The sequence below is a fragment of the Arachis stenosperma genome, chromosome 1 (assembly GCF_014773155.1).
Source record: "Arachis stenosperma cultivar V10309 chromosome 1, arast.V10309.gnm1.PFL2, whole genome shotgun sequence".
Taxonomy (NCBI): Eukaryota; Viridiplantae; Streptophyta; class Magnoliopsida; order Fabales; family Fabaceae; genus Arachis; species Arachis stenosperma.
The window spans coordinates 117,169,851-117,193,890 of record NC_080377.1 but is presented as its reverse complement, the minus strand read 5'-3'; the positions used below and the strand labels follow the sequence as shown (position 1 = coordinate 117,193,890).

Sequence of the window (24,040 nt, the reverse complement as noted above, 5' to 3'; positions counted from 1 at the left end):
CACATAATCAAGCGAAAATCAACACGTCACTTTCAAGTCATGATATCTCTTACTTTAAATGCCAAAAAATCTGCATATCCGACATTATAATGAGAATTGTTAACAAAAATAAAAGGCTCGAGATAATTCGTTTCGAATCACATATGATCTCTTTACCCTAAATCATAGACTAAAAGAAATTTTCTCTAAATAGCAAGCAACTCTTCTTATTAAAAAATGAAAAATAGTGTAGCTCTCTATTATTCTCAAACAGCTTTGTTGTCAATTTCTGTTCCAATCTTTGCTAATACTTAATTAGAGTGGAAAATATGGAATATACATATATAATTAAAATATATTTAAGATTATCTTTTCTATGCTTTTGTTTGTTTATTTTTAATTCCTCTATATATATATACCTTTAATTTTATTTCATGTTTTGTTGGGCTAGGTAGCTATTTTTTAATTTTCTTTTAGAAATTACTAAGGAAAAATTGAATAAAAAGTAAAGGTTATAATGATTAAATTTCATATCATAGGCTTCGAATCTAGCAAGGGGTCAAATTAATATGACTCTGTTAGGACCCATATGCTTCAATTCATTTGGTCAAAGATATGTCTAATCCTGCTTTCTCAGTAACAACTATTTATTTTGCATGGGAATTATTGAAGACGTCACAACGAGTGTAGTCATCAAGTACCAAAAGCCGAAAATGTAATTTAGGAACCTTCGTATAAACATTTTATTCATTTTAATCTTATCTTATTAATATTACAAAAATCTATCTAAATCATATATATAATAAGTAGTGTCACTGTCGTCGTTGTCTAGATCTATTTATTCCTTTAACATTATGTCATCTAATGATAAAGTTAATTATATCAAAAGTCCTTAATAATTATCATGCACAAATTAAATAAAAGCAACAACGTAACCCTTATCTAACAAAAATGTAAAAAAGGGAAGTTATTATTAATTAACCATATCTAAACAAATATATACTATATATAGTACGATATATATCTGGAGATCCTACCCCTCATGCATCGATCTCAATAAGAATCTAATCTATTGATAAGGATAAGATAAAGCTTTTATTAACTCGGATTAAAAGAAGATGGAAACTTATTAGTTTCAATCAATTTTACGTAAAATTGATAACTGAGAGTCGTTAGATAAAAAATTAGTCAAATCAATCAAATCATTTAACGGTTCTTAATTATTAACTTTATGTGAAGTTAACTGCACCTGAATTTTTACGTTAAAAGAATGAATAAAAGGAATAATTTAACTAAAATAATGCAACTAAAGTTAAACAAAATATTTTAGATTGAGACAAAAAAACTAATTTGGCTTTGGTTTGGTCGAATAGTCAACTCACTCGTCTGCTTAAATAAGTATTGGGATTCTAAATCCCACTTTATACATACAGCAATTTATATTGACCTGTGATAAACCTTAAATAGAGCTTAATCTGCGACAAATTAGTCTTTAACCTATGTTACGTGCAAAAAGTTTAAAATTAGGTTAAACTCTTGTAGGAATTCAAAGAGAATAACAAAATGGAGCAATAATAACTATAACTATTGTGCATTGAAAAAAGGCAATAATGGTGGTATAGCACAGAAACACCCTTGCTTTTTGGGTACTTGGGGGGAATACTATGGTCTCTTTATTAAGACAAATTATGTTTTGGTATATGTATCCATGTTTATGTTTTGTACAAAGGAGAAAAGGAAAATGCATGTGATCTATTATTGCAATTTACTTTTATCTTCTTTTTATATTTTTAATCTGTTTGATGTTATTGTGTTCATTCTTTTTCCCTTTATTTTTGAATATTTTTGGTGGCCTTGTTGTTGGGTGGGAGTGGTGAGTAAAAATTTTGAATTTTTCGGGGTCCACAAACATGGGCAGAGAGACATGCAGTGAAGCAGAAAATAACCAAGCAACTTAATCGAATCTACGTAGTCAATAGTTTTTGTGATCTATATATATGCTCTTCTTCTATCTGTATAATAACGATCCAATTATTATTAATCATGCATCAATAATATTATTCTGGTGCACCTACCACAGGAACACCTATACACTGCAGTTAAATTAAAGTTAAGCTTTTTATACTTGTTTCTCTCTCTATATATATGTCCTTACATATATATGATTGTATATTATAATATAAGTTAACCATGTTTTATATAATACAAAATTAATATAAGTGCTTGAAGACAAAATTAAAATAAAGAGATAGAAGTGCTTGAAGACAAACATAATCATCTGTTGTTTTTAGTTAGTAATGTTTAAAATTATGAATTATTAGAGTAAAAAAATTGAGCTAATTAATAACTAAAAATAAAAAAAAAACAGTTTTTGCTATCTCTTGAGTTTTTTTTTTCTAAAATAAAATTAATTATAAAAGAAAACTTATTAATCTAATGTAATAATAGCTCAACACATTTTTATATTGTTTTTTTTTGGTAGAAAAAATACATGAATAATTTTATACCTAATATATCTTTTTATACTATATATTTTTTTTGTTTGGATAAATTTTTGCATAATTCTTTTTTTATATGTCTGATTCTAAATTTTTTTTTGTGGAATTAATAAAGATCAAAATTTAGACTTTTATATTATAGAAGATCTATAGTATATATGATAATTAAAATTATTTCTTTTAAAATTTCAAACTAATAAAAAAGATATATAAATAATTATATTTCTGATTTAGTTAAAAATCTTTAGATAACAATTTAATAAAACATATATCATGAAATTATCTAATATTTATAAATTAATAACTATCATGTTGATAAGAAGACATATTTAAATTTTGAGTGAATCTAAATAAATTCTAAATATAGGTTGATTTAATTAACAAAAATAAAGCTGCTTTTAATTTAAATTAAAAATTAAAAGAAAAAGGAAAAGGAAAAGGAGAAAGATGGAGAATGAGAAGAAGTATAAAGAAGGTGGTGTGTGGTGTAATATTATTTGTATCTACCATCAACGATTCGATCATAGAAACCAACGAAATTCAAAAGCTTTCTCTGTGAGGTGGCGGCGGCGGGGTGGGGGTTCCATTCAAGTTATGCGCTCATCAGGACTACCTAACTGCGGCGGTTTGCAGCAGACTCTCACGGCGGAGGCTGCTTCTGTTCTCAAACACTCTCTTGTCTTGGCTCGCCGGAGAGGCCATGCACAGCTCACTCCTCTCCACGTGGCACCCACTCTCCTCTCCCTCTCTCCCTCCTTCAAACGAGCCTGCCTCACTTCTCACCCTTCTTCTTCCTCTCAACACCTTCTTCATTGCAGAGCCCTCGAGCTTTGCTTCAATGTCGCCCTCAACAGGCTCCCCACCACTCCCTCTCCATTTCTTCACTCTTCTCTTCAGCCTTCTCTCTCCAACGCCCTCGTTGCCGCCCTCAAGCGAGCTCAGGCTCACCAGCGCAGAGGCTGCGTCGACCACCACCACCACCACCACCAGAACCACCAGAACCAGCCTCTTCTCGCCGTTAAGATCGAGCTTGAACACCTTACCATATCCATCCTCGATGATCCTAGCGTCAGCCGCGTCATGAGAGAAGCTGGCTTCTCCAGCACCGCCATTAAGAACAACTTGGAAGACTTGTCTAATAACTCTTCTCCACCTTCTTCTGTTTTCCATTCTTACAACGCTTCCGCTCGCGGTGGTGGTGTCTTTTCTTCTCCTTGCTCCCCTTCCGCTTCTGATAACACCACCAACCACCACCTTATCTTTTCTTCTCCGCCTAAAAAACCACCGTCCTTGCTGTACCCCTTCATCACCACCACCGCCACTGCACCATCATCTTCTTCTAAGGAGGATGATGTCAAAGCAGTTATGGACATTCTTCTAAGGACTAATCATAATAATAATAAAAAGAACAAGAAGAACGTTGTCATAGTTGGTGACTCCGTTTCGTTAACGGAAGCTCTTGTCGGAGAGATCATTGGAAGGTTTCAGAGGTCAGAGGTGCCTCATGAGTTGAAGACAACACAGTTCATCAGATTCCAACAATTCAGATCATTGAAGCACATGAAGAGAAGCGAAGTTGAGATGAAACTCATGGAACTCAAGAGGAAGGTGGATGATTCTTATAATGGCCATGGCATCATTATCTACATTGGAGACCTGAAGTGGACAGTGGAGGAAGAAGAAGAAGAAGGGGACGAGGGAGTTTGTGGCGGCGGCGGCGGTTGTTATAGCACAGTAATGGATCATGTTGTTTCGGAAATAGGCAAGTTGTTCTCTTCTACAACAACTGAATGTGGGGAAACAACAAAAAAAGTGTGGCTAATTGCAACAGCAACATATCAGACATACATCAGGTGTCAAATGAGACAACCCCCTCTTGAGATTCAATGGTCTCTTCACCCTCTTCTTCTTCCTTCACCTGGACTTGCCTTGACTCTCCATTCTTCCAGGTACTAACTAATCATCAACCTTTTCAATTTTTTTCATCACATTAAATTGTTTTCATGCGACAATAACTGTTAGATAATTTCACATAATAATTTATAGAAAAGTTGATTAATAAATAGGTTAATGTCTATTAGTAACTAGCTACTTTAGTGTTTAATGTAATTATGGAAAAATATGTAATCAGTGACTAGAAACTGCCTTGGTTAATAATTAACTAGGTTGATTTATTAATGCAAAAATTGTGAAGAAACAAGAATGGAAGAGAAAGTGAAAAAACATAAGCATGTAAAGTTGGGCAGGCATGATGATTCGGGTTGAAAGCTTTATTGTTTGTTTTGCATATTGTTTCGTAGTACTATGTACGGTGGTCTGGGCTATGGTCTCAAAAGCAAGGTTGGTTGGTATAAGGCAGAAGTGATGCAGAGAAACCCTTTTTCTGCTTCGCTTTATTTTGTCAGTGCATAAACCTCTTAATTTGACATTACGCATTCACATGATACTCAGTTTGGGAAACACACAACTTTTACTTTATCAAAAGCAAGAATAATAATAACACAAGAAAAGCAAATCTTTTCTAAACTATGCATGCAACCCTTCTTGTTATTATTGGTATCAATTATGAACCAATAGTCATTTATCATCATCAATCAAGTGATTTATCATTAGTTTATTTATTGAAGATTATTTTTTGGCCACTAGTGTAATGGAAACAAAGCTCAATTGCTGTGAAGAATGTGCCTCAAATTATGAAAAGGAATCTCAATTTCTCAGACCAGGCCACAAGAAAACGTTACCTTTATGGCTTCAGCCTCATACCACCGAAACAAATCATCAGAAGGTATTAGTTAAACAAACAAATAAACTAAGTTTAGTGATTAGTGATGGCTTATGAATAATAATTGAATGTATTAAATTTCAGGATGAATTAACCGAGTTGAAAAGAAAATGGAATAGGCTATGCCAGTGTCTTCACCAAACCAAACAAGAAGCTCAGGATTATTGGAGCAACAACAATAGTTGGAATGCAAAGTCCTACACTTTTAACAATAATTCATCAAGTTCTGTGTCTTTTACAGCTAAACCAACACCAACACATAGCTCCAATCTTGTACCAAGATTCAGGCGTCAAAATTCATGCACCATTGAGTTCAATTTCAGCGATAAAAGGCAAGCAACAACAGAACCAGTCTTAGGTTCCATGGAATTATTGGAAGGTAAAGAAGTAATAAAGACTACTCTTGCTCTTGGGAATGGTGGTTCTGGTTCAGGTAGTGAAACGGTGGTGGTGGAAAATATAACCGATAGAACACTGCGAAGAGCTCATTTTTGTAAACTGTTGCAGGAGAATTTGCCATGGCACTCTGAGACTGTTCCTTCCATAGCAGAGGCCTTGCTTCATTCCAAATCCGCAAAACAAAGTAACATCACTTCGTTGTTCTTGCAAGGAAATGACAAAGTTGGCAAAACAAGGTTGGCACTTGCTGTTAAAGAATCACTTTTTGGCTCAGAAGATAACAAGTTTCTTCACATGGACATGCTGAAGAGGAAAGAGGCTTCCTTGGCTTCACATTCTGAGATGCTGGTTCAAGCATTGAAATCCCATCATCAAAAACTTGTGGTGCTGATTGAAAATGTTGACTTTGCTGATGCCCAGTTCAGGAAATGCATCTCTGATGGATTTGAAACGGGAAAGTTTGGAAATTTAAGAATAGCTGAAGAGAATTCATCAAGCCAAGTAGTGTTCATATTGACAAGTGGTGGATTCACAAGCAATAATGAAGAGAAAAATCAGGACTTTGTGATGAGTTTTATGTTGCAGGTCAGTGAAACCAAGCCTAATAACTTGGAGCCACCAATTTTTGGCCACAAGCGCAGGGCTGAGCTGGATTTGTTTTCCAAGATCAAGAGCCCAAGAATTGAAGAGAATAATGAAGATACATCCTTGGTTCATGAACAATGTAGTAGCAGAAAAAAGGACTTATCAAGAAACTCAAGCTTTAACACCCTTGATCTCAACATGAAAGCTGATGAAGATGATGATGACAAAACAGGAGAGAGTAGCCCAATTTCAAGTGATTTGACTCTTGAAACTGCGGCTGATCCACTGAACCCAAATGGATTTCTTGATTCCATTCAAAACAAGTTTGAACTCAACACAAGTCCAGCTAGGGAGAGGGAAAAGTCAGAGATGTTCTTAACTAAGATCAAAGGGTGTTTTGAGGATGCTTGTGGGAAGCAGAATCTGGTGAATTTTAGTGTAGATGAGAGGGTAATTGAGGAAATTTGTAATAGGTGTGGTTATTTTACTAACAGCCAATTTGATAAATGGCTGAAAGAAAGTTTTCAAAGAAGCTTATTAGAAAGAGTTAAGTATGGAGGGGGGGAAGAGAAGGGTATACTTTTTAGACTTTGTTGGGGTGGTAATGGTAAAGGAGATAATAGAAAATTGGATAGGAATGAGGGGTTTATGGGTTCATCTCTGCCAAAGTGTGTTCAAGTTAAGTACTTGATGAGGTGAACGATTTTGGGTACTATTTAGAGGGTTTCTTTGTAAAATTGGTGCACAAGGTGTAAAATGGAAATGGAAATAGCTTTGTTTAAAGTGTTAATTAATCTTTCATAATAGCATGTGTTTGTTTTCCTTCCGTTTTATTTACTGAGTTCAAATGGTCTTGAGAGAGTGGTGTTTTATAATATGCAATAACAAGGAATAAATAGGATCATGCAGATATATGTCAGTGTCAAATGAGTAATAAATTTGCATCTGTGTAAGTGTAACACATCCTTAATACTCACATTTAAAAAAAAAAAATTTGGTGCTTTGGAATGAAAGGTTGGACCAAATGACAGAATAAGGTAAAAACAAAACAAAGTTTTATGCTAATTTTTCAAAACTTATTCTTTTATGTGCTGTGTAATCGAAGAACACCCCATCATTATTATGTGTCTTCGAATTTCACCACCAATACATAAATATAGATATGCAGAAAGTACTAAGCAATCTAGCTTTCTACACTAGAAGACAATATTGACATTATTGTTCCAATTTTATTTTTTTAAAGTTGTGTATCATTACTTTGATCTCAAAGTGTTTCATGATTTATTGAACGGTAGAAACTAAGTGCGTGCGTGTGTCTTTTTTCTCAAATTAAAAACACCATTATGATTTTAATTTTCTGCATTAAGATCAAGAAATTTTATATTGGTTTTAGAAAAAAGCATGCACTTGAATGTCCTGCTATTTTACTATTTTCATAATTATGCTCTATGATAGTTGAATGATAGATATTCACGATGGACATAAAATAAAATTGTCGTGGCAGTTCAAACTATGATTCCGAGAGGGAAAAAATACAAATACAAATTCTTTATGTGAACATGCATACCAGTTGTTTGCTTAATATATGTTACCTGAAACTATTTTTCTTTTACTAAGATCTTAGATTGATTCAATATTATAAATTGATTCATTAAGAATGTTATTTACATTGTCCTAGTTGTGGCCCACCGTGTGACATTCTTGGCATTTGGTATATTGTACCAACCACATAATGATGGCATTGAGTTTCTCCAAAAGGCATGCCTTCTAATTTGGCTCTTTCAAAACCTCAATGCTACTTGGGTCCCTCGCTTTAATTAGTGGTAAGAGTTATCCAGTTTTTTTAAGTTGACAGAATAGTTCACAAATCACATTGGTGGTGCAGTTCTTGTTGTAAAGTAAAGTACTCCTACTAAAGTTTTTAAAAAGAATACAAGTTTTAGGATCAGCGCAATAAGGCTGAAATCATTACCATCCTTGAGAAATGAAAAAGGTGTTGTGTTGACCATCTCTCGCATATTTTATTAACGGCCCAGTCTAAGAATAAACAGGCCAAAGTAGGCCCAAAAATCGCGAAAATGGTGACCAAAAACATAGGGCCCAAAAAAAAGTCACCAACCAGAAAGAAGGACTCGTTATCAGCTCACCAACTAGAAATTTTGGAGGAAGTGGTGGGGTCCACATGGGTCAGTTCACCAACTTCGAGGGACCCACCGCCACCTACTCCGAAGGCCATTCTTCTTAATTGCAGTGACTCGATAATTGATGCAAACAACAATGGCAGCAGAGAAAGCGGAGGTACCCCCTAACTTCTGGGGCCACATGCCCGAGGAGGAGTACTACACCTCCCAGGGGGTGCGAAACACCAAATCATTCTTCGACACGCCACACGGCAAAATCTTCACGCAGAGCTTCCTCCCATTGGACCTTCAACCTAACGAAGTCAAAGCCACCGTCTTCATGACCCACGGCTACGGCTCCGACACCGGTTGGCTCTTCCAGAAGATCTGCATTAACTTCGCCACCTGGGGCTACGCCGTCTTCGCCGCCGATCTCCTAGGCCACGGCCGCTCCGATGGCCTCCGCTGCTACCTCGGCGACATGGACAAAGTGGCATCCGCCTCGCTCTCCTTCTTCCTCCACGTCCGCCGCAGTGAGCCGTACAAGGATCTCCCGGCGTTCCTCTTCGGTGAGTCCATGGGTGGTCTCGCAACCTTGCTTATGTACTTTAAATCAGAACCCGATACGTGGACGGGCCTGATGTTCTCTGCACCGCTTTTCGTGATCCCCGAGGATATGAAGCCCAGCAGGCTTCATTTGTTCGCGTATGGGCTTCTCTTCGGATGGGCCGACACGTGGGCCGCTATGCCTGACAACAAGATGGTTGGGAAGGCAATCAGGGATCCCGAGAAACTGAAGATCATAGCGTCAAACCCGAGGAGGTACACGGGTCCACCTAGGGTTGGGACCATGAGGGAGCTCCTTAGGGTTACCCAGTACGTGCAGGATAACTTCTACAAGGTAACGGCGCCGTTTCTCACAGTGCATGGCACCTCTGACGGCGTTACGTGTCCGTCTTCGTCCAAGTTGCTGTATGAGAAGGCTTCGAGTGAGGACAAGTCGTTGAAGCTGTACGAAGGGATGTACCATTCTTTGATTCAAGGGGAACCTGACGAGAGTGCTAACCTTGTATTGAGTGACATGCGGGAATGGATTGATGAGAGGGTTCATAGGTATGGACATAAATAGCAACAATTCTTGGTAAAAATATTCGCTGGGTATGTATGAGTCTTAAGGGTCATTACTCATTATTCAAGACTTGATTAAAGATGAAGTGGAATTTGTTATCTCACTTATATGAACGGCGTTGTTAACATTTTAATTATATTATGTGGTACAACTTTCACTTGTGTCTTTTTTGCGTTCACAATTCACACATAATTTGAAGGAGTTTGTGATCCTGGCAGCTCAAAAATCTTGTCTATACCTGGTACCTACATTTAAACAACAAAATGCTATTGAACTACCTGACTAGATGCTGATGCAGTCATGCAGATCGCAAACCATAAGCCAACGCAATAAAGTGTGTAACATAGTGTTCCAATGCTGTGTGATCCGCCCCAATAGGGTAGGGTGCCTCTTTTCGACTGAACAATAGGCAACAAACTAGCGGCGCTCGGACAGTCAGACGGGATTTCATTTACAAAATAGAGAAAGGGTTAGTATAGTTCCATCAGGAAAAAGCTTCAATAATTAGCAATGTCAATGCATCGGCCAAACTCCAGTGTTGATTTTGAGTGCTCGACCGTTTTGATCTAACGAAATTACATTGGAGCAGCCTTTGTAGCTTAGATAACTTGAAACCAACGTAATTAACCCCCCAACAACCATACTCGAGTTGTTGCAGTATTACCCTCAGCAATGAACAATGACACGTACTCTATACCTCTTACAATGTATTTCGAACCATTAATTTTATGTTAAAATTCAATCATTTTTAATAAAATTGAGATTTTGACGATTTTATTGTTAAGAAGTTAATGGACTACCTTGTCCACAAAATCTACAAAATCCAAACCCCAAATGCAAAGTATCCAGCTCAGAGTGTGAGACGTTGTTTCTACTCAATGCATTGCTTCATAATGCTTCTTTCTCCTTTATTGCATTACGAGATAAAAATGAACAGTACTAACACAACCCAACATAAACATAAGTATATAGCCAGTTGAGCAAGGGGGGAAGAGAGAAATAGGCAAATAGCTTTCATTACACCATATAGTAAGCGTTAGGGCACATTTATACCCCAAAATAAAGAGAGAAAAGGAGAGAAGAAAGGAGGAGGAGGAGGAGGAGGAAGGGGGGGAGAAGAAGACAAGAAAAAAAAAGGGGGAAAACAAAAGGAGGAAAAGCTTTCTTTATGGGGTTCCCTCAGATTTACAATTGCTACAGAGCGTACATAATGGAAATAGGGAAAAAGAGATGGGATGACCTAAGTTAGAGCTGCTACAAAATGAGAGGAGCAAGGGCAAAACTTACAAGATCAAGGCAGGGAAAGGCTAGTATACAAAAAGAATGACACTAAGCCACATTTGCTAATCTACAAATCTGCTATATATTTTGGGAGCATATACAAAAGGGTGACGAGACTTAAATAATTTCTCACCCCTCAACCAAACAACCCACTACGGTAAACCAAGCCAAAGAACTTACAATGAATTAGGATGTGTTCTAAACGAAGAGGAATCATCGGGATCACATACAGACGAGCTTGATGAATCTGTTGCAATTTCAAGGTTGAGCAACGGTTTTAATCTTCTATGAACCTCATCACTCTGCAAACCCATCTCTTCAACAATCATCAGTAAAGCAGACTTGCAAGATTCCTCATCCCGGAAAGCTAGTGTCCATCTTCCATCTATCAAAGCTTTTGTCTTTGATTTCCCATTATCATTGAATTTTGCAGGATCCAGAAAGGGCAAAGAGGATGGCCGGATCCGCACATGCAACCATTTCGGATGTTTATCATCAATCTTGGGCTAAACAATAAGAATAAAAAAATTCATAAGACTGTCATATGGAGATTAGCTGAAGTCTACAAACCAACGCCCAGGAAGATAACAGTGTGAGGCAATATACATACGTTACAACCAGCCAAAGGTGCAGCAACCCGAATGACCCCATGGGTCTGCCTCAGTGGCAATTCTTCTGCAAGGACAAGCCACCCAGATGTTCCTACAGAGATTGCAAGAAACCAAAAATGGCGTTCTTTGCCCCTTTCAAAAGCAATTCTACAGGGCACAGCATCACCTGCAAATAGAAAAATAAGAGAAACTTAACAATCAGTAGTTGTGGCCAACTTAAAGTCAGAAGCATGTAGCATTCATAAGTAGAACAGAAAGAAACTACATGGAAAATACAACCTGATGGAACTACCATTCATGTATACAATTGAGAAGTCACTACAATTTACACACTAAGTTATTATTAAGACAACTCAGTCTTTCCTTAAATGTTAAATTTGGAGAAGTTTACCGCCAGGTCTGAAGTTTATTGCCAGCTTTATAAATTTAGGTTGCTTAACCATCATAATCCATTATATGCCATGCCAATTTCCCCAATCCATTTTACTGCTTCAAAATCAACATGAATCTTTCAATATATTATTTCATAAACACACAGTAATTTGAGATGAGAGATCATTTGTTTTGTGCATGACCACTGGCTAGTACAGAAACTTCAAAACAGGCATCTCATTAAATGCTAATGCCAGAATAATTTTGTTGTCAATCATTAGTCCATTACTTGGTTATCAAGGTGAGCATATATTTACTATTGGTTAGGTTTGACTAGTTCACTTGTGTACATTGTGTTGGATTCTTGGACATCGACTTGCAACTAAGATTACCACTGAGATGTCCTTCCCTCTTTTTTCCTTATCTCCCTCTCCTAATTATCTTCATCCTTCCTTTATTGTTCTATCCATCCTACACCGAGTAAAAACCTCAAGTAAAATCAGTGGAAAGAATACAGGATTGGAGTTTCGGACAAATTACCAAGGCTGAGTTCAATGCCTGGCTTTGGGCCCGACACATCAAGCCCACAAGTCTTGGCACGATGATTCACAGGGAGATCCCCAGGAAGATGAATTGGAGGTTGTTCAGGTAAAGGTTTACCAAGAGCGAATATTTGAAGTTGATGTTGCAGTACAAATACCTAAACAGGAAAAAGACACCATCCATGAAGAACAGCAATTAAGAATAGTCCACCGGTATTGGACATCTGTATATTAATCTGCATTTAAAATAAATGAACATAATATAAAGCACAAACCTTCACCAACTCAAGCATTCTTTCTCCAGCAACAAATGATGATTCATCTGGAACATCAACTGTAGAAAAACACACAGGTAATTTAACTACTCAGGCTTCCTTTCATTACAGCAACCAGGCAAAGGAAGTTTTTTTTGAAATAGATAGAAGCTTACCTTCAGAAGAGAGCTTGTGTGGTGGCAAAAGCATGCAAGTCCATTCTTTCCGAGGAGATGATGACTCCATTGCTACAGTTTGAAAATTTTCTAGATCAAACACATAAGTAAACTCTTGAACACTACAATAATTAAGCAGCACAATAAATTATATGAAATTCACCTCTTTTACACTTTCTCCACTCTTCACAGAGAACAGTAACAAGAAAGTCGGACCAAATACCTCTAGCCTCCTCCATAAGAGCAGAAGCACAACTATTGTATGAAACCTGCATGAGTAATTTCATCCGGAAATGCATACGACACCACAGATGAGATGAAATTAGTATGTCCCAGGGGCATATATAAAATCTTTTCTTTTTTATCCTTGGTTCATATATGGATTTCTACAATCATGGTTCTAAATGCGGGTTCAATATCAAAGACAATGAGAACATAGAGCAGTGCTCACCAAGACATGGTTTATCAACAAGTGCAATATTTCAAGAAACCCTATTATTAATTCTACTTAATATTCTCCTATTTACTTGTTTCAATTTCTATTTTCTTCAGTATGCAGTATCCTGTCCTTTATACCAGTCACTCACATGGGAATGATAAATTCATATCTGTACTCATGTTATGTACCAGTTCGTCATTAATCATTTAAATCATTGGTACAATTGCACGGTAAAGAATCCCATTGCTATAGATTAAAAAACAAAAATGATTCCATCATAACATTTGTAATGCATGTTAGACTACTAAATAATTTTGTATTGGTATCTTTCTCAAACTACTCAGCTTCCTTTAAAGCTCTACTGAATTGATGTTTCAGAAAGTAGTCTAGAAACTAGAAAGTGACCATCGGTACTTCAATATGGCAAGCATAAATATCAGTTCAACTTAAAAAGCAAAAGTGGGAAGCTTTGATATATCTGTAAAACGATATGCAAATTGCTGGAGAAGACAATTTTGTACGTACTTTCAGCAATTCAAGGTGGTTGCTGTTGAACTCTGACTCACTGTAAGGAAGCAACTGGCGTAGAAGCCAACCACCATCCCACAATGTCTCTGCAGATATATTAGAACGACAGAAGAGGCTAACTAATGCATCAATCACCTGAAAAATACACCATACATGAACATAGGAATTAAAATTTTATTTGGATTTGAATAATGTGGCAAGTTATCCATAGGAACTTTAAAACGGTCTACATAAACTATTGCAAAAACAATAAACAAAGTAAAAATTATATCATAACAAGAACATACTAGAGAGAAAGATTTACCTGAAATCTACGTACAAGAGGACTTGTTCCCACATCAGTAGCCTGAGACGATACTCCATAATGCTCCTGTAAAACATGGTAATTATAAGGAAACCAACTATCAAGCCATGGAGCTTCTAAATATTGGCACCGAGAAGTAAAAATAAAGCAGTTAAGGATGCACAGAGGGAAGTGCAAACCTTGATCTTTTCATGATAATACTCAAGCTCACTACCAATTCCGTCCCTAGCTAAGCTATTTTTGGGAGAAAAAAGTTGCTCTTCACCTGAAGCCTCACCAACCAAAGCTTCCTGCAAGAATATGCAATGCCAATCAGGCATCATATTTACATCAAAATAAAACAAAAATGAATATTACTAGGTTGGCTGGTTTTCAAACCTTCAAACAAAAGGTGAATTTTGAACATAACTCACATCAGTTTATATCGTAAAATCAACCATTGTGTCAGTTCACTTATAATTCAGCTCTCATACTGATCAAGGCAGTCTATGCCACTTAATCCTTTCAATTGTCGGCTTAATAGCTTACTTCTCTAGAAGTGATTATGATCTAAGCCTCTAACTTAACATGCCACCCACTCGAGCACTCTCTTCCTCCACCACTACTTTAAGAAGCACCCGACCCACACCAAGAACACAAGTGATAGGTGCCCTTCAAGCCCACCCCAAACACGTTAAATGAATCTACTATACCAAGAAATGAAGCAGTGCAGAGTGCAGAAGCCCATCGTAAAATTTTACATACTAGAAATAAGTTAAATGGAAGAATGTGCCTTACCAATAAGAGTTTCTTGTGTTGTTTACGTTGGGGTAGAATTCCAAGTCCATCTAGCATTGACTCGTCAAGTTCTACAAAATGAGATATATCAACATACACAGAAAGGGATGTAATGGTAAGGCAAACAAACACACAGTGGCACAACCTTTAGTTTGCAGCAGGGTTGCAAGCAGACCCAAAGAACCCAACACTTCAATATCGTTCCCTTTTGTTACATATGCTAGCAAAACTTCCCTACATCAATCATAGAAGTCATTAAAGGCACTCGACGTGAAGTTTTGATCACAACTTAAAGTAGCACAGCTGCATCAAAAAACTTGTTTTTAACATACTTTAAAATGTATTATGTCAATTTCGATGTGTACATAAGTACACACAACAATTTCAAATCAATATCAAGCTTTATAACAATAGACTTTCTATACAATGGTAAGTCTAGTAAAAAAGATAAAAATAAAGAGAAGTTACCTAACGATGTAAGCTTGTTTGAACTTACATTGATAACTTGACCTAGATCATACATATATAAACTCCTAAGTTGCAATTTGCTGTATTGAAATATGTTTTAACTCTACGAGCATCATCAAAAGGATGTATGTATGTGTGAACCAAAAAGCTAGTAATTTCTCTAATACAACACAATATGATACCCTCATTAACATATCCAGGACTGTTTGGGCAGGAATGATACACTCATTTACATGCCCAGTTCCAGTGACAAGCAGGAAAACAAAGAGAGAGAACAGTTCTTGGTGTAACTTGACATTAGTACAAGAAAATATGACTTAAATGCCTTTTACCTTAAAGACAAATTTGAACTGCTACAATCATTTTGTGAGTGAGCATGGGCTGAATGAAACCCTGAAGAACTAGGTATGTATGGAGCATTGACCATCGAACATCTTGGATCGTAGCTGTTAAGATTATCATTTTCTGACACTTCAGTTTTAGATGTGAAACCATCACCAGATATATGACCATTGAATTTACCCCAAGAACTCTGTGTAAAGGCCTCTAAGGGATAAAAAAGAGCAGCAGCTATGGTATTTGCCAAATCTTTGATTTTGAGTATCCTCAGTATGCAACAAAGTAAGTAGAGAGAAGTGACAACACCACTTTGCATTTCCTGGATTAATGTACTACTAAACATTAATAAGAACCAGCTACATAATAAGAACAAAAATCTACCTAAGTGGATCCAGGTGAAATAAGAATGTCATAAAGTGAGGTTTCATACATTATCACCAACTATCCTCAAGGAAGGAAAAAGTAACGGAAATATCAGAACCACCAGAAAGCTGTCCGTTATTAGCGTCCCAATATCAGGTATTCCAGCGGAGACAATATCACTGAAGTAGTACAGGTTATCCTCAATGTCATCAACAGCTGCAATTATTGTAGAGGTTGAATCTGGTCCCGGATTTCTGTCTCAGTATTTAGTAATGAAGTAACCACAATTGCTCTTTCAGGACACAAGAAAGTCTTAAACTACAAGATGAAAGAGAGATAAAACTTATGAAGCTTACGTCAAAGTATCAGAGACGAGTTTATTAAAATCCATGCTCTGCTTCCTAAAAAATGAAATCAAGTTTGAGAAGTAATCTGCATGAGGTGCACTGGTTATATATCTATTTACAGCATCGTCGCCAACTGAAAATTAAGCAGAATATGTCATAAGAAATCATAATTTTCATAAAAAAGAACCAAGTTCTGGAAGGAAATGAAGAAAATAACAAATAGAGTTCAGGGTTTATGTAAAACAGCAAAATCTCACCGTGATAAACATTAAGGGTTACAGTTCGTACTGCAGTGCGAACCATGTTCTCCTCATGAAATGCAAACCTTATGGCCTCAACATACAGTGGAAACGAGACAATTTCATCCTAATTCATAGAAAGATAAAGTGAAAATGCTTGGACATCTCAAATATATAAAGCCAGTTCTCTCTCCTGTCTTCCCCATCCAAAAGATAAATTCTTTCTTTAAAAGAGAAAAAAAGCAATCAACTATTCTTAAAAGAAAACCTATTTGAATAACAAATCCACTTAAGGTAGAAAAGCCAGTATCATTGTCAATCTTGTATAGTCAAAGCCTCAAAGGCATACAATTTCAGTGCCTCATAAATCATAAACACAATAGTTGCTAATCAAGTATGTTGAAGAGAATATTACGCAATTCTAAGAGATTTCAAATCATCACCAGAAGACAAATATTCTGAGAGCATAAATCTTACATCACAAGTCTTCACAAGCAGAGAAATTGTGTTCTTGTTCAGCTTTCCACTTATTGCTCTACAAAAAACCAACACACAAATAGCCAGGGATATGATTAGCAATGCCAATGGGAAAGATGTAAAACAGGTTTTACACAGTGCAACCATCAACAGCACTCGTCAATAAGATTAATTAGAGTGAGAGCTCAAAACAAACCTTAAAAAAGATATGTAGTATGACAATAGTTCTTCATTCCGAAAGTCAAACGAATACGTTATCAGGTAGTTCATATGTTCGTTACTGAACATATAATCTGCAAAATTTTCAGCAGAGAAATATCATTAAGCCCACCAACATGCTTAAATCTGATTGAAAGACCAAGTAAACTGCAGAACAGGGAACTTCACTAGCTTATTAACTCACATATAGCATGTTCACTTCTAAGGTTCTGGATCATAATGCTCACTGTTTGCAGCAACTGAAGTGGAACGCTACTGATCCTGCTCAGCTTTAGTATTCGCACAAGCTCGCCCATGACTTGCTTTTCCATGAAGTGTCTGCCACAATCCAGGAGATATATATAAACTTGCACACCATAACAAATACGTAATGGAACATAACCACTAAGAATTAGGAATCTCACTCAAAAAATCTAGGATCGTGCTGGTCGCCATATGTTATCAATTCCGCAATCGATCTCAGTGCCTCAATAACAAAATCCTTCCCCACACAAAACACAACAAAATTCAGAAAACTGGAAACACAATTCACAAAGCTCTTAAGCTGATACGGAGCTAATCGTGTTACCTTGTTAATCTCATTAACAATTTGAATCTTTGTCAATTGATCAGTTAAGTACCTAAACACCAGAATTCAAATGAATAACTCAGTAAAAGCACGAATTAACCAGAATTCTTCGAGATTCAGAATGCGGTTATGAATAATTTGAGCGAATTGGAGATAAACGAGGGGGAATGAGGAGTGTGACCTGAGTTGATCTAACGAGAAACGATCTCTGGATCTCCAGAAGGATAACCACATGGTTGTGTAGAATCAAGCGTCGAAATCGAGCTCAATTGAATTCATCCTGCATCGAAGATTGAAACTGCTCGTCGATCTTCGCGAGCAGCTTCGGTCGGAAGAGAGAGAAAGAGAAGGAAGAGATAGTAGGGTTCTGGAATCTGGAGAGATCGTGCGTTTTGCCCGAAATAGTGAAGACTGAGTTTTCGATTTATGTGAGCTAGTGCAAACTGCAAAATTGCAAATAAATAACTAACAAGAACAATAATAAATAATGATGATAATAACAATAAATATTTAAATAGTGAATGATGAATGAACAGAAAACACAACAACACACCACAACTGAAGGTGGTGGAAGGAAGTGCCGTATCGAAGTTCGAAGGGGAAACTGGGGGATTTCTTTTTCAAAATTTAATTAATTGTTAATTGATTGGGTTAATGCAATTCGTAATACATGGACATGGAATATGCCAGAATGGAATGACATGCGTTACTCTTGCGTTCTGTGGAGGTTAATGTCAACTACAAGACACGGAGGATAATGGAGCCTTTTTTTGGTCTTGAGGATAATGGACTATTAACCAAGCCAAATTCCAAAACAATAAAAACAAAACCAAGCTCCGAATTGCTACGGGCTTACAACCCAATTCCACATGTTATTCTTTCCGGCCCGGGAATGTATTTCGGCCGGTTAGTTGATCATTTTAAAACGAGTTCCGCTGGGGAACAACTACGGTCCACTCACCAACTTTTTAAAGGATTCGATTTTGAAACTCGCATATCTTGACCAAAAAAAAAAAAAAATTCGCATATTAAGTTGATATACATAGATGTTTTTTTTGTTAAATATTATGATATTTCTTTTTTATACTAAATAGATATTTTTTAATGTATTTTTTGAATTTTTTGTATTACTGATGTAGATATTTCTATTTTTTAAGAATTATATGATTTTTTTTTTAATTCTATAGCTGGATATTTCTTTTGTTAAGCATTAGAATTTTTTTATATTAAATAAATATTTTTTATATATTTTTGTAATTGTTTAAAAACAGCCCTTGCTCCATCACTCCTTCTTCCTTGATTGCGGGTGACTTTAGCACCATCACCAACCACCTAAAAAAGGTTGGAGGTGGCATTGAATCAGCAGCTTTCATTGCTAGTCTCACATATTTTATTGATAGCAATGAGCCGCACGACTTTGGTATGGTGGACAGGCCTTTCACGTGAACTAACAGACGGAGGAATGATGCACTGGTTGAAGAACTACTTGAAAAAAATGCTAGCACAACAGGATTGGATTGATATTTATAATTCAGATGCAGTGTTTCAATTATTAGGGAATGACTCAAATAACTCTCCAATACTATTAAAATCAAGCCTCTAATCGAAAAGAAGTAAGAGGAAGTTCAAATTTTAGAAGAGGTGGTATGACACAGAGGAAGTTAGAAATCTGGTTATGAATGCTTGGAGTTCCCAAATTAAAAGCTCAACTATGTTCATTTTGATTCAAAAGATGAAGATTTACTGCCACAAAATAATCAAATGGCGTAGGAGACCAAATAAAAAGACAAGGAGGTACATTGATGACCTTCTTAAGAAGTTACTGGAGATGTGCTTTACTGGAATAAATGGGTGTTCCAAAAGAATTGGCCAAGAACAAGATTGTCTTCATGTATGGTGTTCTTGTTGAGATTGTCCGGTGTATAACTTGCCCGCCGGTGAATACTTGTAAGCTCTCTGTTAAGATGAGGTATATGTCGGCAATGAAAGAACAAGAGGGTAGATACCTGCAAAAGACACTCCGACACTCAAGTCAGTAAGTGTTTAAGAGGTATAAGAATTGATCCGTCACCTTATAACTCAGTCTTTATTATGCATTATGAGTTATAACTCGACGTTAACTATCATTCATTCTTTTGCTTGTAACTGACACCTTCATTACCGACTTAATGACCATCATTTCTATCTTAATGACCAAACGGTCATAACATCAATTCTATTCATCAATTCTATGCCTATAAAAGAAATCTTCTATATCTAATCTCAGGGAGTAACATGATAAGTTATATATCATGTAATACATTCTATATTCATAGAATTATTATAAACACAACATAACACATGATAACTTTCATTTCATGTCTTACATTCTATATTCATAGAATTATTATATACCTCTTAAACACTTACTGACTTGAGCGTCGGAGTGTCTTTTGCAGGTACCCACCCCCTTGTTCTCTCTTTGCCGACGTATAACTCATCCCGACGAGAAGTTTGAAGACATTCATCGACGGACGAGCTATACATCGGCCAAACTCAGCAAAAACAAGAATAATTCTATAAATATAGAATGTAAGACTTGAAATAGAAGTTATCATGTGTTGTACATTATAATAATTCTATGAATATAGAATGTATATAGAATATATCTAAAATAATGTCTCTAGAATGTATATAGAATGTCTGGTGTATATAGAAATTTGTGCCTTTTATAGGCATAGAGTTAATGAATAGAGTTGATGGTGTGACCGTTGATCATTAAGTTAGAATAATGGTCATTAAGTCGGTAATGAAAATGTCGGTTACAGAATGAATGATAATTAAGACCGAGTTATAACTTATAATGCACAATAAAGACCGAATTATAAGGTGACGGATCATAGCCCCCAAGTTTTGTCTGCCGATCATATGATCCAGGCTAAGCTTAGAAAATAAAATGATTTATAACTCGATTAAAAGATAAGTGAATAATGATATAGTGAGCCCCCAAGCTTAGTCGGGTTATTATGTCGGCACTTATTCAAAAAATAATTGAGTGATAAGAGTCATTCAATCAAGATAGTTGTGTGGGAGATACTTTTCTGCTTAAGAACAATTTTAGCATTTGATTGTATGTGAACTGAAAAGTTCAGGGATAGATATCCATCGACAGAATCGATTGTATGATCCGGGGATATAATGGTTAAATGTCTTGGGAATTTTTTCGACCCACAACAGCTTATTGATGAATTTCTCGCTCAAAGCAATTAGTTATTTGAATATTTATAATTTATAGTGAAGGTCTAACATGAATAAGATAAATTGAGAAAATGAATATGTACAAAATCACAACATATATTGAATAATATATATTGTAAAAATAAAAGAGTTCAAAGTAAAAAAATATACCTTGAAAGTTGATAATTATAAAGAAGAATATGACATATATGAATGTCATACATGTCGAATGTGAAATTCTGAATTTTGCTTTCTAGGATATGCTTTAATTTGATAATAAAGCAATAAGATAACATTCATATAATAATATAATAAATTTTGTTTAGCTATGAGGTACATTCTTTGTGCAAAAGTAACAAATTTGCATGTTTGTAACTATTTTTTGTTTAATAACTTTCTGCATTAAACAAATAATAAAATAAAATTTAATAGCATAAAATGAATAGTGTAACAGTTTATACAATTAATTTTTTATGGAATCTAATTTTAAGATTCGAACTCATCATTATCGTCATTTAGTTGTATAAATGAAATCATCAAGCAATAAGAATATAATACATAATGAAATAAAAATGCAATTGACGTGGTTGTTATATGCCATTATTGTATAGAACATATATTGAGATTTGAATATAACTAATAAATCAGTAAATATTAGTTACACAAAATATAAATGCAAAAGTATGTTGAATAAAATATATAATTTTACTTGTGTAAATAGAGAACTTTAAAAAAGTAAGCAAAATTGATAAATGAGTTTGTGCTCAAATTGATTGAAAATCGAGTTTGTTCTCGGATTGATTGAAAGACGAGTTTGTTCTCGGATTGGTTCATTGATCGATTATGAGATGTGAAATATTATGATACGTAAAAATGAAGCAATTTGAATGTATAAAGTACATACTTTATGAAAAATTACGATAGATTATATTTTGATAAGAGGTATTAAATAAACTCTTAAAAAAAGATTGTTAAAATTGGTTCAAAAATTTGAATGTAAATCAAGTTTTATGAAGCTAAAGGGAGTGGGAACGAATTATTTTATTCGTCCCCACAGACGGCGCCAATTGTTCTTGCTGAGATTGGCCGGTGTATAACTTGTCCGCCTGTGGATACTTGTAAGCTCTCTGTCAAGATGAGGTATATATCGGCAATGAGAGAATAAGAGGGTGAGTACCTGCAAAAGATACTCCGACGCTCAAGTTAGTAAGCGTTTAAAAGGTATAAGAATAATTCTATGAACATAGAATATAAGACATAAATAGAAGTTATCATGTGTTGTATATTATAATAATTTTATGAATATAGAATGTATATATAATATATCCAAAATAATGTCTCTAGAATGTATATAGAATGTCTATTGTATATAGAAATTGGTGCCTTTTATAGGTATAGAGTTGATGGTATGACCGTTGATCATTAAGTCAGAATAATGGTCTTTAAGTCGGTAATAAAAGTATCGGTTATAGAATAAATGATAATTAAGATCGAGTTATAATTTATAATGCACAATAAAGACCGAGTTATAAGGTGACGGATCACATAGTTTTGCTTCTTTGGCGGCAAACTTTTTGAGAGAAAAAATTTGTGTATATTATTATTGAGGGTGTATAGATTAATATAGAAAAAAACATATTTTTATAATTTTTAATTAAATTTAATTAATCAGTTTTTAATTAATTTAAACGTGTATCTTGTATTTTAATATATATTACGTGTTAGTATTTATATTTTAATAGCTGATTTTATTATATACCTAACATAATTATATTAAGATATAGTAAATATATATTTAAAAGAATACTTAAGTTAAGGAATAGTTTATAACATTATATCATTACTAGTATATCAATAGGTACTAGGATGTCTATTGATTATTTTTTTTTATTTATTAAATATGTATAAAAATAATAAAGACTGATTTAGTTGAGATAGTAAATACGTTATAATATAACCAAAAGTCTTGAATTCAAATCTTAAAAATAATATTTTTTTTATGAATCATATTAACAAAAAAGTATTTTGATAAAAGAAAATTGGACCCTAGTCCTTTTTGTATTTCTATTATATATAGTGTAGAATTATAGATAACAATATGCAAGCTAATTATATATAAATACACTATCATCAAACCAAATGCTTATATCTATAAAACATCTAAGATAATAGGTTATTATTGATCTGAGTTAAATATTTTTTTAATATGACAAAACACTTATATGATATAATTATATATTGAAAGTAGCTAGCGGAGAAAAAGTGCTTATTATTAATAAATCTTTTGCATTAGGATTTAGAGTACAATCTTTGTTATTTTGATCTCATAATTAAGTAAGAAAAATTACAGAAAATTAACTTTTAATTGATTACTATTAATTAATTTTAATATTTAAATTTAAAAATTAATATAAAGATTTATAATTTAAAATTTAAAATTTAAAATAAATAATTTTTTTTACAAAAATTTTATCTAACATTACTCTCTCTCTGTATATATATTGATATAGTCATGTTATCCATTATTTATTTTGGTCTTAAGCATCCCCAACCTTGATCTGTAAAAAATTATATTATTATATGATATTTCAGGTATATAATGTGTTTTATTTTATTGGTTTAATAAATATTTAATTAAAATAATAAAATAAAAGAGGTTACATGATTATTTTGAAATATAACTATTATGATGGGTAACCAGAAATTAGTGGACTGGACTCGTAAGGTTGGTCTAATCGTTTGAGGGGGGAGGCTTTATGACCTGGTTCCCGTCTAGGTGTCTTCGTCCGACTCGTGTACGTGTGAAGGAATGGGAGTAGTACCTGCAAAAACACTCTGATACCTAAGTCAACAAGAGTCTAAGCAAGTTTAGAGAGTATGGGAACTTAGAGATATCTGAGGGGTATCAGTGTACTTATAGTGGTGAATCCATAACCACCGTTGGAGTGGTTCCACCTTTTAAGGAGGATAACCGTCCTTTTATCTTAGGGGGTTGAGATTTGACTCCTAGAAGTGGGTTGAAAAATTT

The 24,040-nt window shown here is 34.8% G+C and overlaps 3 protein-coding genes across 6 annotated transcripts; 2 read left to right on the top strand and 1 right to left on the bottom strand.

The window, feature by feature from the left end:
* Positions 1-2,924: 2,924 nt before the first annotated feature.
* Positions 2,925-7,000, top strand: LOC130984620 (protein SMAX1-LIKE 4-like). Its single transcript, XM_057907597.1, has 3 exons — positions 2,925-4,426; positions 5,124-5,262; positions 5,344-7,000. The coding sequence occupies exons 1-3, from the start codon at positions 2,925-2,927 to the stop codon at positions 6,940-6,942; spliced, it is 3,240 nt and encodes a 1,079-aa protein (XP_057763580.1). The 3' UTR covers positions 6,943-7,000.
* A 1,501-nt stretch (positions 7,001-8,501) lies between these two features.
* Positions 8,502-9,655, top strand: LOC130967590 (caffeoylshikimate esterase). The gene has a single exon (XM_057892522.1). It carries the CDS (start codon positions 8,509-8,511, stop codon positions 9,490-9,492), a length of 984 nt encoding a protein of 327 aa, XP_057748505.1. The 5' UTR covers positions 8,502-8,508; the 3' UTR covers positions 9,493-9,655.
* Positions 9,656-10,624: 969 nt separating this feature from the next.
* On the bottom strand, positions 10,625-18,502 carry LOC130967572 (protein TRANSPARENT TESTA 9). 4 transcript variants are annotated; one of them, XM_057892496.1, is made up of 22 exons: positions 18,350-18,502; positions 17,978-18,239; positions 17,797-17,848; positions 17,633-17,709; positions 17,413-17,546; positions 17,206-17,302; positions 17,010-17,067; positions 16,551-16,659; positions 16,303-16,426; positions 16,014-16,200; positions 15,577-15,902; positions 14,922-15,010; positions 14,777-14,847; positions 14,179-14,289; positions 14,000-14,065; positions 13,693-13,830; positions 12,892-12,997; positions 12,729-12,818; positions 12,574-12,632; positions 12,297-12,456; positions 11,384-11,550; positions 10,625-11,279 (listed from the first exon to the last, which is right to left on the bottom strand). In XM_057892496.1, exons 2-22 carry the CDS (start codon positions 18,028-18,030, stop codon positions 10,950-10,952), a joined length of 2,604 nt encoding a protein of 867 aa, XP_057748479.1. In that variant the 5' UTR covers positions 18,031-18,239; positions 18,350-18,502; the 3' UTR covers positions 10,625-10,949. The 4 variants fall into 4 exon arrangements, 2 of the variants coding, with proteins under 2 accessions (XP_057748479.1, XP_057748487.1); XM_057892504.1 differs by having other exon boundaries at positions 12,729-12,800; XR_009081386.1 differs by lacking the exon at positions 10,625-11,279 and having other exon boundaries at positions 12,107-12,456.
* Positions 18,503-24,040: the final 5,538 nt, after the last annotated feature.